We start from the raw sequence: 14,165 nt of genomic DNA on the forward strand, positions 1-14,165 counted from the left end.
TCATCATGGTTTTATTTATTACAAACATATTCTTTCACCATCTATACACATTGAGGCCCTTCTTTTAGGTGAAAATGATCTATCTTAAATTTGTCTTTCTTGAGTTTGGGACTATTATGTGTTTAAATTACTTTACAGGATAAAACTGAAAAAGCCCTAAAAAATGCGCGCCAAGCGCGCAAAATATTTTTGTGTTTTTAATTCTAATTTCGTCGGAATTAATGAAAACTCCCTAAAATGTGCAATTTATCGAGGAAATTGGCCTACCGTAACAAGAAATGCGCGCAAAGAATTTGAGAATTTTAGGCACTTTCAGAGGATGCATTTGTCAAGGGGTGGAGAAAGATTTTCCAAAGATGGATATTTTCCCCTTGTCTCCCGGTGTTTTTAATTATAATTTCGTTAGAATTGATCAAAACTCCCTAAAATGTGCAATTTTTAGAGGAAATTGGGCCATGTTACAAAAAAAAGCGCGAAATTTGAGGTTTTTAGGCACTTTCAGGGGATGAAAGCGCATTTATAAAGGGGTGGGGAAGATTTTTCAAAGATAGATGTTTTCCCCTTGTCCCCCAGTGGTTACGCCATCGGGCAGCATAGATCAAAAGAGTTATGACAGTTTTTGAAGTGGAGAAGGGGTTGCAGGGTGTTGTGAGTCTGGTCATTATGATATCTTCCTTTTTATTCTTGTCTTTATTTTTCTCTTCTCTTTTTCTTTTCCTCTTCTTTCTCTTTCCTCTCCCTCTCCCCTCTTTCTTTTCTCTTATTACCCAGCCCGGTACGACGGCTTGGTCAGCCCGGTAAAAACCGTCAGGTGAGGGGCAGTTCCCATCCCCCCCCCACCCCGCGCCTGTTACGACACTGGCTAACACGCCAATCATCCCCCCAATGAAAAATATTTTTCTACGCCACTGTTTCCACTAGGCGAATTTATTCGCGCGAATCAAAGCGTCGGTTCGCTTCCTGAGCTCTGATTGGTTGCGCATTTTTTCACTTCGCAAAAACTCCGATAGGAATGTGAACGCGCATGCGCATAAACCGACGCTTTCGATTCGCGCGAATAAATTCGCCTAGTGGAAAACCGGCTTTAAATGGACAAGTTTCGATGAGAACTGTACATCCAGATACAAAGAAGATAACAATTCAAATGGACCGTGGCATTGCAAGTCTCATACAAACCATTTTCTATTTATCTTCCTGTTCTAATCTTTATGTAGCTCCCCCTGGACTGGCCGACGAAAACGCATACTTTACATTGCTTGATCATATTTCGAGACTAGGCCTATAATAAATTTAACTGGACGGAAGCTCGATGTGATGTAGTTTGATAACTAAGTTTAAGGCCATGGTGGAATGTGAATTCCTCAAAAAAACCCGTACTGTTTTTACCAACCTCTTCAGTTTAACCCACCAATTTGTTTTTATTGTAGCCTACTATATTTATTAATCTTTGGTAAAAAACCTTAAAACTTGAAACCGATTTCATTTAAATTGTCTAGTTTTTAACAGACCAAATAATTACAATGGACACATAAAGTTCAGTACTGACAAGAGTCATGTTACATGACTGTTGTATAAACCACGTAGTTCGGTGAAAAGCAAAAGAAACAGTATTGCTTTGAAGGTACAAGGCAGCAATTGCATGGGGAAACGTTTCTGGAACGCAATTTGTAAAGTGAAGGTTTAAATGCTGTTTGCCTGGTTAGGTATACACCAAGGAGACATTTATCATTATGAAAACAGCATGTCTATTTTTGCTGAAAGTTTGAAATATCCTTCAACTTATAATTAAGGCACCTTTACAAGTGACTTTTTTTTCTTTATGACTTTTAGCGATTATTAAAATAAGCAAGCCATACTGTATACACATTTTATACATACTGTTTTATCATTCACATTTATTAAAAAGAATGCGAGCCTGGTAAAAACAATAACATTATTTATTCATTTTAGTTTATCTTTTCCAATGCTGACAGAAGAAAATGATTGTGATGATAACAAACAAACAACTGGCCAATCAGAACAGGGCCATGAATACGCACATGTCCCACCAACACATGCGTTTACGTAAGTTTATGCTGTCGTTTTGTGGAATCTTAGCTACAATATCGAAAGGGCTGAACAGTCCACTAATCAAAAGTTGCTATTGGGTAGATATAAAATGAAAAATAAGAAATGAATTGCTGATGCCACCTATTCCAAGCCCTTGTGTTAAGTAAGAAAATATATGATTACGGCACTTATCCTAGATGGACGGAAATAGCATGCACATTTGAATACAATTTTCTTTTATTCTTCTTATTTTTTAAAATTGTGCGATTATTAAAAATATATTTACACTAAACTACTTATTCTTTACCGACTGGGATAGTGTTAGTACCTATTTTTCTACAGGGACCTAATCACATTGTTGCCTAACAACAGTAAGGCGTCTGGGAATTAAATGCGTCCGTCAGATAGGCAATGACTCAGGAAGGTTAATAGCTCAAAATTGCATAGCTTTTCTGCTAAGGATATGGACCCCACAGCCTTCTCTGGCACCGCTGTCACAATTTTTTCACAGCACCCACCCCCCAGTAAGACAGCTTCGTCCTTGATTGTATAACCCACAGCAATTGCAAACAATCTGTTACTTTTGCGGAGAAATAAAATTATGAAATTAGATTATATACTTCAAACTTACATGTGGCCAAAGGTGAATTTATTAATGACTGGCTTAGTTACATATGTAAGTGTAACTATAAACCATAGAAAAGAATCACATTCTGTCACCTAGTTCGGTCAATATATTTTCTAGCTGTGATTTCTTGCGCATTTTCATATTCCAGAAGGTCGTCCAAGTCTTCATCCAGTGTCGCAGTAAGTTCATTCAGAAGGAAATCCACTGCCTGTGGAGGAAGAAAGTGCAGATTGCTCGAGACATGCAAGAAAACATATTTTATTATATAAGACAGCAACACTATATTCTTTTATCCTATATTGATTTGCATACATCATTTTAGCGTCACATGGCTATCATAAATGTATACATGCACAATCATAATTGATTTTGCCATGGTATCATCAAGAATCATAATCTTAATGGATACACGTACATGTCTGGGAGATGACTATAAACACAAAATTACCCCAAGCACTTTCAATGAAGCTACATAAATGTATTGTAGGTCATTTTAATAATCAAATAAAACAATGTGATGAATTTCTTCATGGATATTATACCTATAAGGCAAAATATCTCCAAAAACAAATAATTGCCATTAACTCTGACACTATGACACTCTGATATGTTATGTTATTAACCAAATTTAACAATGTGATAAATTTCTTGAAGAATATGCTGTTTCAAAAATATCTCCGAAAACAAATAATGGATATTAACGCAAGTTAGACATATGGTGAAAACAAAACATTGTCTCTTAAATAATAATAATATTTACTTGATTCAATTTTACAATAGTGACACACACCAGACAATACCTAATGGTGCATAATGTTCTTAATGAAAGTAAAATACATACTCCAGGTATTGAAATACACGCTGCAGTGATGACCCCCTGGAGGTCACACTGTAATGACCAAGAATTCCCTGGGTTAGCTCGTCTGCGCAGACTGGCACATTTACCGACTTGTGCACCGCACAGCCAACACTGGCAAGTCCTCGGAGAATGAACTTTACTTCAAGTCAAGAGGTAGAAATTTTACAACAAGACTCATTTGCATATTATTTCAATTTGGTTTTATCCACAGGTGTTCACTTCCATTGTTACTTGTGCAGTATTGTACACATTTTAAAAAGGTGTGTTTCTGATCAATGCAATTATAGCTTGTTTAAAAATGCTTTGTACTATAACCAAATTTTAATTGTATTTTCCAGATCATTATAAAATATTTTATGCAGTCTTAATCATTGCACATTTGTAATTTTTATATTACTATTCTTTGACTTTACTATTTGCATATAACCGCCCATTGAATCCAAGCTCTCCCTTACTCTAGCAGGAAGGGGAACCTCAATGCCGGGTCATATAGTGGGGCCAATTACATTAAGACTGGGGTCTAATGAGTACAATGAGTTCCTATGTTTAGCTCCAATAAATAATGAGATGCTTTTGGGTGGGGATTTTCTCATTCTGAATGAAGCAGTAGTCTGGCCCAACCTGGTCTAGTGACTTTGGTCCAAGCTGAAGCAGGCCAGGGTAATCTTTTAGCCGGGCCTTCACACTCCTTGCAGATAGGAAGCTGTTCCTGTACCCTGGGAGTGCAGAACGGAAAATGGGCAATAAAATGGTCCACGGATACTTCATTCGGACTTGCATCCTGTTAAGAGTGGTGAGGATTCGTCATCTACTGCAGCCCTTTTACAGGAAGATCTGCTCCCTCTGAGAGCAGGGATTCGAGGTTGGAATTTGGACATTTATCCCAAGACTTCGGCTCCAGTAACACTGGACTTAAATAAATCGAAATAGATAGACCTGTCCGTGTCAAAGGCTGTATAATTATTGTTTAACGGCTATAAAATTCAATTGATTAACTATAATTTTTTGAAATTATGAAAAACAGTAATCTGTATGTATATACATACGGGTCATAATAATATCGTTCTAGTAGAATAAATCGTTTATAGTAGAAAATATGCACTTTTGAGTTTGTAAAAATATTGGCCTAATAAGTTTACACGCTTCCAATTTTAACAATGTACAGTACATCGTTTTCACAATAAATTTAGCCTCTGATAACCGTTGCACCTATAAAATTGACATAGTGGTTACTGAGATGGTTACGAAATGTACAAAAATTTCCGTTTTGGTGAAAAGTGGGGGTAGGGGGAACAATTGATATGATGTCCCCCTACTTTGAAAAGTTGGGGAACGTGTCCCCCACCAGTCAACGCCCATGATTCTAACAGTGATTTGCGCGGCGGCCTTGATAAATGCTGATTGTAATGTTGTTCTTCTCTGCGCTATTTTATAGTTTTTTTTTTGTATTATTGTTGATAAACAGTCATTGCACATGGCATCCAAATAAGGAATACATATAACCTAATAAGGGAAGCATACATCCAAATAAAGGATGCATGCATCCAAATAAGTATATGTTACAATTTAATTAGCATAGAGTATATGAGTGCTCAGAGTTAATTATTATGAAACAAAATTAAAAATGTTAAAAAGCAATTTCCTATTATAAACTAAAAATAAAGGATATTTTTGAATGACTGATTTGAACAAAACAAACCAAACAACAATTAAATTAATCTAACAATAATTTCAAGTAACATTTTTAATGTATTATACTAGTTTCACAGGGAAGAGACAAATTTTTTTTTCATGGATAGGCCTGCTATACTATGAACATTAAAATTTAAAGATGAGGAAGAACAAATATGACAAAGACAAGCCAAACTACATTCTTCCTAAATTTAAAGATATATCACTTAATTTGAATGGTGATATTATTGAAAGAGTTGATTCTTTTAAATACTTAGGTGTAACTTTTGATCCTGTACTAACTTGGAAAGACCACATAAATAAATTATCTTCAAATTTGTCTAAGCGTATTGGTGTCATCCGCCGTATAAAATACCTACTTCCACCCCATACTCTTAAAAATACTTGCTAAGTCCTTAGTATTACCTCTTTTTGATTATTGTTGTTGTGTCTGGTCAAATTGTAATGTTCAATATTCTAATTGTTTACAAGTTCAAATGAACAGATTATGTAGAATTGTTTTGTCTGTTGATATTTATACTTCCGTTGATGTTATGTTAAGTTCACTTGCATGGAAATGACTACATGTCAGGTGGAATGAACAGATAGCCTTAATGACTTTTAAATGTTTAAAAGGGTATGCGCCATCTTATTTATCATCTAAATTTAAATTTAATATCGAATCCCATTCAAAATGTACACGTAGTCAATCTCATAATAACCTTTTTGTACCACAATGGAATAACTGTCAAGGCAAGAGAACTTTTTTGTATCGTTCAACAAAGTTGTGGAATGAACTTCCACACGAAACAACAACGAATTTCATGAACATGTCTATTATATTTTTTAAAAACTCTTTTAATTCTTAATCACTTTTATTATGATATCTATTTATATATATGTATGTTTTTTAATTACTTTTCTTTTAACTCTTGTATTTTATGAAACTGTACCACTTTGAAAAACAGTACACAAGTACTGAAAGTGCATGCAGTAGAAAGACAGAATAAATAAAATAAAATACATAGGCATCGATGAGACAACTTGACAGTAATTTAGTTTGTTGGCAACCCTGTCCAGCCAATTGAGTGTTTTTTTTCCTCTCTGTTATTATGTGTTTGTCAGTTTTATTGTTCTTTGGCCTAAATAAATGAAATGAAACTTGTATAGCTAAAAGATTGAAAAGTATGAGGTCAATTGGATATTAAACCACTGGGAGTAATCTCTCACTATCATATAGAGAGCAGGGTAGCTTATTCAGTTAAAATAGTGAAGTTCCAATGTTTGGGATTTATTCCAAAACTTAATTATTTTTTTTTTCTTATTTTGTTTCTTCCTTTAGGATGTATTAGTTAACAGTATCACTACAGCATATGTGAGTACTGTTTTAGCTGGTCATGTGTCTCAAGTTGCTGGAGAATAGTGCTTGGTTTTGTACCTATATTGATTATTTTGGTAAATTCTGGTTTACTTTTAGGATAATTTATGGGTTACTTTACTATTTTTTATTTTGTTTAAGCACTTTGAAATGATTTGAAATTGTTGAAGGTGTAATACAAGTCAATTTCCCAGGGGTGGCGCCCGTCAGGAAAGTATTACCACTCGTAGGGGGAATCGGCCACCCTCGTCGGGGACCTCGCCCCCCCACCCCCTGCAGTTTCCATTTTCCATTTGGTAGTCAGCTCAACTTCATCCCTGCTCTCCTTGTGTTTCAGCTAGAGTGCTGAAATTCAAGTACAAAAAAAGTGTTCCGTCTTTTGGACGACACATCCCATAGTCCCATGTGATCTATGGCCCTCGTGCATGTTAAAGAACGTAGTACACTCTTCAAAAAAGAGCAGGGGATTGTCTCCCTGTGTACTGCCCAATCACCACAACAAAATTGTTTGTGTGTCATTGTGAACTAGACGACAGTGATAGTTGAAAGGTCAAAACATAAGCAAGCATTATCCAGAGATTTAATCTAACCATTAATAATAAAATTAATAATCTTCTTATTTAAAAAAAAATTATGAGTAACTTACACAATCTGTAGTTGTATTTTCATGGAACCTCTTCAAGGGCAATACATTACATGACCTTTGACCTTCAGCTGACATTAAGTGAAAGAGCTGCGTAAATTCACTGCCTAAAATATCTTACATGCAAGAAAAACATGTGTAATATTTTAATACTGTGAAATAAAATATATAAATATGACATACAATAATAAAAATTAATGGGGTTTAGTACTAGAGAGAGATTTTGTTGATGCTTGTTCAGCTTGTTAAACCTGGCAAAAAATAGTCAGGGTAATAAAACATTTATGAACGTATTATTGTCCAGTGCCCTTTTGGATGTGATTTTAATTTTTAATTTTTTTTTTTGCTTGTTAATATAACGCAATTTAGTTCTTACTACAATGTTATATTTGTCAATTCTTTTTTAAACCTTTGCATTATTTCTATTTGCATTTTTGTTGTGAAAGTTTTAATAATACATACCACGAGAATGAATGAATGAATGAATGAAAACCATATTACTAATACTTGAGTAGCAAAAAATGACCTACGACAATTGAATCAATCAAATTTATACACTATATTTACATATGTATTCATGTGAACATGCTTGGTTAAAGAACCAGACAATGAACTGGTGCAGACAAGAAAATTAACATGGAAATACAAATGAATATACAGTAAAATCAAATAAAACAGAAGTCATCCAGTTTATCCATCATTTGCAATAGAGTACAAACTATTCTCGTTCATGTGATCCCTGACCCCAATTCAATAAAATGAAGATTGTTGTCTTTTTGAGAACATCGTTTTTTATTTTCTAATAAAGGTTCATGTAAGGCCCTCTCCCTTGCATAAACCTTGTATTTTTGTAACAATTGTAAAAACTGGATAACCCCTGAACTAAGATAAATAATCACAACACATAATCCAGAAAACAGAGAACCTTTACACTTACTATCCATTAGCATGTCTTTAACTTCTGAGTCATTCCAAACATGTCTGTGATTGGCTAATTTCTCAAGAAGATGATCCAACTGCAGACCATCTATAATCATGTCAGTTGTGAGTTGAGATATCTGATTAAAAAAAGAAAATATGCTAACATTTCTCCGTTGAAATTAATTTTTTTTATATTTTTTAAATTTCATTTCTCTCAAGAAATTGCGGCTTGACCTCTGGGGACTCACAGCGGCCATAATCATGCACCAGTACCATGTCTGTCTCCGAAAAGCCAAGTGAGCGACTTCAATTAAAATCCGTTGGCCGGGTTTAAACCTGGGTCTGCAGCATAAGAAGCAGGAACAACTCCAAAAGAACATCCAATACTGTTTGTAATGGTAAATAATTCTAAAGCTTTAAGCTACCTCTTGGGAAATGTAAGCACTATAAAGCTACGTTCACATCAAGCCTAGATCTGGTCCGAAGCCCGGACAAAAAAATCGTGAGTTGCTACGTTTTTTGAATGCTGCGTTCACATCGCGCATGGAACATGGTTGTTCAGGTTAAGTATGTATGCGTTCAATTGGTTTGAACCAAGCAAGCTTGTTGCTGATTGGTCCAAGAAAAAAAAACGTACGATTTCAGGATACAAATGGCTCTCAGATCCATCAGTCCAGATCTGGAGTCATGATTGAAAATCGTACGAATTTGATGTGAACGGTCCTATTCTTTACCACTGAACCCATTTTTCATGATTTTTATTCGAAGTCATCAATATTTGCAGTCAGCAGGTTCGCTGAATAAGGTATAAAAAAAAACTCGCCCAAGCTACAGTAGGTGAATTAAGGCTAAAAAATTTTGTGAAACCACTTTGCACTATGTGAAATTTTACCTGTTTGGTGTTCAGGATTTTTTCCCAGGCTTCAGTCATTATATAGGTTAGTAATTGCATGTTGAAGTTTTATTAGGTGCTCTGTTAGAAGTTAATATCAATTTTCATTAATATTTATTAGAATGTTTTTTTATGCTGCAGTTTTAGAACAAAATTAAAGCTATATTTAATTTAGTGACTTTGAACCTGATGGATTCAAGCTTATAAAATTAATATGTAAATTAGGCAGTTGGGCAGCATTGTGTTGGTGGTTTTAATTATCCGATGGTCAATTGGGATATTAATTATCGAAGCAAGTTCTAGTTTTTTATTTTTAGACATTTTTATGACTGACTATAAGTAATATACTGATAATTATAATAATAAAGTTCTAAATCGTTCTGAAATCAACAGCAACAGCGGCGGAACATTTTTTAAAGTGGGGGGACCATTACATATGCACCAGTATGCAAGTGAAGCGAGCATCTGGGTGGGGGTCCGCCAAGCTAGGGGCTTTGCTCCCTGGAAGTTACAGATATTTGACAAAGTTTGGTGAATTTTATCAATTATTTTATAGGCATCAAGCTACTGTAATATGACTTCATAATTGTTGTAATTTCCAGTGACGAATCCAGGAATTCTAAATAGGCCTAGAGGGGCCTGGGGTTTACTTTGACAGATAGAGGTTACCTCAGCCCCACCATGGTTGGGGCTGAGGTAAAAAAATTTGTGATTATGGCACCTCTAGATGGCCGGAAATTGCACTATCACACTTTATATAATCAATATGCTCATAATGATAAAAATTATATATTAACAAGTCAATACAACAATTATTTTTTAATTTAGGTGGGTGCTACATAGCACTATAAATATAACATAAACAAATAAATAATCCGCATATATCCGTGCTCCGCACGATGTTGGATGAGTGGGGAGGTGGCGATGCATATTGTTGAATGTTATGGGAAGTCGTTAGCATGTCATTATTTTTCTAAATGACGTCTTTGTAGATAATGTCTTTTTAGTGTCTTTCCTGAATAGTCCTTGTGAGGAATTATTGTCTAGTTTGATGAAGGGGGGATCCAGAATTTTTCAACCGTGGGGGGTGGGGAACAACAGCTTTAGAATAGATTTGAATAGCACATAACATATGCATTGAAATTTCAAAAATTTAGTGGCAAAACGGGGATCCGCCCCTGTTCATGATCCGACCTGTTTTCGTAACTTCGAGATGTTGATTGGTGGAGGTAGCTTGACCCTAAATTTAAACTTCAGTGTCGCCAAAATCAACCTGGATTCGAGAGAAAGAGCCTGGCCTAGGGCGCCCTAGCTATAGATGCTAGCTAGTAGTAGGCTAGGCCTGTCTGTAGCAGCGTAGCCTGGGCTAGGCTAGCAATAGCCGAAATTCTTAGGCCCGTTTTTTTGCCTATCTTATAATACCATACCTTGTGCCCAGGCGTTTTTTGAGGCATATAAGACTACAGTAATAATATATCCAGTATACAACAGGTACTCCGTGCTGGTGTGCGGGAACATGCTGCTCATATATTTTGTTGACGTGACCATGAGACATGCGTGGTGAGGCAATGAAACTGCGAGACAGACTGTTTCTTTTACGGTCTGATGCAATATTTTTAAAATCTGAGCACTGAGGTACAGATTAACAGAGGGGATTTACTTATGTGACGTATGCGACTCGCGAAACATGGCCAAACAGGTACAAATTTTCTGTGGTTTTTTACTGTTTTTTGCGTTGTTATCCAATATCCAGCCTTGAAAAGTAGCGGAATATGGTCGTGACATATAGAAGCCCCAGTGTATGAGATATGAGCACATTCCTGCCAGCGGTTTCAGAGGAGATATGTGGAGTTACGCGGTGGTGATTAGCAGAATTAATGTATAGATAACCGTGCTTGGATTGGAAGGTAAAGTGCTATAATCGTATCAAAAAAAGCCCTTCAGCAGAAAGTTTCTATTTTCAGTTGTATGAAAAAAAGTGTCTCTGGTATCAAGTCAAGTATTATAATGTTAGACCGCAAAAAGCTAAACAACATAGGCATAGATTAAAACCCTTTTAAAACACTTTCTCTCACACAACTTAATTTGTTTTCATTCGAGCACTGTTATTATTATTTATCTATTTATATGGTGCTGCATGCAACAAACCTATTATTATAATTACCTAGCTACGACCTACAGGTAGTTTCTAGCCACAGCTCCACTGTGTGTGAGCATAAAAGATTTTAATATGCCTTGAATGAAAGAATTCAATCCATAAATTAATGAAATCCACAGCGATGTTGTTAGTCTGTGAGTGAGATTCCTGGATAAGGCAATACAGTTGAACTTGCTTAAGTCGAATCCAAAATGCCATTGAAATATTGTTTGACTTAAATAAAATTCAACTTACAGATTGTTAATTAATGGAAAACACAACAATTTGGCATGTAAAATTAGACCGACTTAGAAATTATTTGACTTAGGCAAAGTTGACTTAGGCAAGTTTAACTGTAAACACCTAATTTCCTAGTGGAACCCCCATGCATATGATAAACAAAAGAATTGCTCACTCCGTGATACATGCCTCGAGGATATATAGGCCTACATTATACACAACCTGAGGATACGTAGGCCTACATTATACACAAAATGATGATATGTGGCCTACATTATACACAACCTGAGGATACGTAGGCCTACATTATACACAAACTGATGATATATAGGCCTACATTATACACAACCTGAGGATACGTAGGCCTACATTATACACAAACTGATGATATGTATGCCTACAGTACATTATACACAAACTGAGGATATATATAACATTCATGTTTCCTGTTCACTGTTGAGTGATAGAAGGATGGAAGCTTACCTATTCAAGCTATTAATTACATTGTCTTTTTTATTTTCACGAAAGATTTATCATCAATTATTAATGCTACAGAAAATGTCAAAAGCAACATTATACATACAAATTAAAGCTTAATATTTTATATCAATGTTATATTCAGCAACACAATTTATCACAAATTGTACAGATGATGTCAAAAAGCACTTTACAAACAGATTATATTGTAAAATACTGTAGAAGAAATGGGCACTCCAGGCTGTGACTTCTGAGTTCCCAATTTGGTTTGACAATGAACCATGGGGCCCAGAGGAAAGAAAATGTTCGGGGTCTTGTGTCAGCAAAATATTTTCGCTCACAAACTGCCTAGTTGTGGATATGTACCAACTGAAAAAAATGTCATTAAGTATTCAACTTTTGAGTATTCAACCATAAATCAATTAATGTGCACTGTCATTCATTTTATATTGTTTAGTATTTGACATTGGCCAAAGCCACTTTGAAGCTCCATATATAGTTTTATATTTATATTCATTTATAAGGCACCATTCATAAGTAAAAGGTGGACCAACACTGAATGAAGGCTAGGATTCAGGGCCCCTCGGTGTCCCTTTTGACTGGGAGCCTAGGTGTTTTGATAGCATCTTGTTTATTTTTCGCAATCTACAGAAAGCTAGCATCTGTGTTATCCAAATTCATACCCACTGAAAATTAATTTGTTATAGCATTATAATAAAGAGTATTACGAATTATATTACTCTTGATTTGAATAAATAATTTAATTAATAATATCAAAGAGTATAGAGCTCCAAGAGGTTCAACTTTCGGGGGTTTTGTTGAAATGCAAACCTATCTCGGAAAATACTACCACAACTTTGTGGTTGTTTTTTTAAAAGAAGGTAAATGGCATTTGTATTGAACGTGTGCTGCGTCTATAGAACGCATGCTTCAGGTTCAAACTCTATTCAAATTCAAACGGGGGGGGGGAGGGGGCTGTCTTATGATAATAATTTGTTTGTTGTTTCATTGCCTGAATTCATAATCAGGACAGTCGGACATCTTGCAATTCTATACTCTTTGGTAATATCCATAAATTGCAATCAAAAAAATTTCATAAACTCACCTGTTTATTATTACTTTGGAACACAGCTTCCAGTATGCCGCCTGATCTCATTAATTCTTCAACTACGTTAAGCACCTGTGCTGAAAAAAGATCTTTATACACTTCTTCTGAAACTTCACTATTAAGAGCTTCTGTTAATATTCCAGAAACCTGCTAGAATAAAAATTTTATGAACATTTATGAAAATCAAAATAATAGAATTAATTACTAATAGTACAACAAAAAGTTAATGATATGCAATTATACCATTACGTTTTTGTACAAACAATATAGAAAATATATGAAGACAGAGCGGCATTTTATGAGTCTTTGCTAAGAAATTGTACTGTACTGGGTAATGTTTTTATATGCATTTATGACTTAGGCTTTCCGCAGCACTTACAATTTCTCCGATAATTTCTCCGATAAATTATCTTCAAATTTCAAAATTATGGTCAACGGTGCATTTGTGTTCAACATCAAAACATCCGTTTTGTTGACCAAGCAGGTGACCCTTTCAAGCACTAAGTCAATATAGTACGGCAGCTTAGGGCCACATTTGGACTTAATGTGGACGTTCCGGACAAAAGCACCAATTTTTTTTTACATGCTCCTTATGGTCATAGCATTCAATTTTTGGTAGGAACCACCTCATCCGAGGTCATTATGGTGGCCATCTTGGATTTCAAAATGGTAGCCTTATAAAACCTATGTTTATCTATATCTCCGCTTCTAAATCACTTTGAATTATAATTGTAATGTCTAAGAGTATGTTTATATGATCGAGGAATACCAATATCATATTTGACCTGGTCAGATTGCCACAAATAGGTCATTTAAGGTCAAATATTGTATGGTATCTTTAAAATTACGTAATTGTCAAATTTTACATTAGAATCATACCCAGGCTCTCAGAATTCAAAAATTTTACTATGAACTACAATATTTCATTTGAGGTCATTCTGGCGGCCATCTTGAATTTCAAAATGGCTGCCACGCAAAAACTATATTTATCACTATATCGACTTTTAAACTACTTCTAATAAGAATTATGATGTCTAAAAAATATATTTTCATGGTCAATGATTTATAGCACTTGTGACATGGTCAGATACCGTAGTCATTTAAGGTCATTCAATTTCATTTTTCTGTTAAATACGTAGAATATCTTAATAATTTGTAAGTG

At 35.1% G+C, this 14,165-nt stretch overlaps 1 protein-coding gene across 2 annotated transcripts in view; it reads right to left on the reverse strand.

The window, feature by feature from the left end:
* Window positions 1-1,875: 1,875 nt before the first annotated feature.
* The window catches only part of LOC117121678, a 27,185-nt gene continuing 14,895 nt past the window's right edge, over window positions 1,876-14,165 (reverse strand). Inside the window, exons 7-10 of one of the 2 annotated variants that reach the window (XM_033266953.1) lie at window positions 13,001-13,150; window positions 8,166-8,286; window positions 7,232-7,344; window positions 1,876-2,885 (exon numbers count right to left, since the gene is read on the reverse strand). In XM_033266953.1, coding sequence (XP_033122844.1) covers window positions 2,766-2,885; window positions 7,232-7,344; window positions 8,166-8,286; window positions 13,001-13,150 — 504 coding nt within the window. In that variant the 3' untranslated portion in view covers window positions 1,876-2,765. Of the gene's footprint in view, window positions 2,886-7,231; window positions 7,345-8,165; window positions 8,287-13,000; window positions 13,154-14,165 lie in introns of both variants that reach the window. The other variant, XM_033266952.1, reaches the window with a different exon arrangement.

The sequence above is a fragment of the Anneissia japonica genome, unplaced genomic scaffold (genome assembly GCF_011630105.1).
Source record: "Anneissia japonica isolate Jap-2015-1 unplaced genomic scaffold, ASM1163010v1 scaffold287709_len1912824_cov184, whole genome shotgun sequence".
Taxonomy (NCBI): Eukaryota; Metazoa; Echinodermata; class Crinoidea; order Comatulida; family Comatulidae; genus Anneissia; species Anneissia japonica.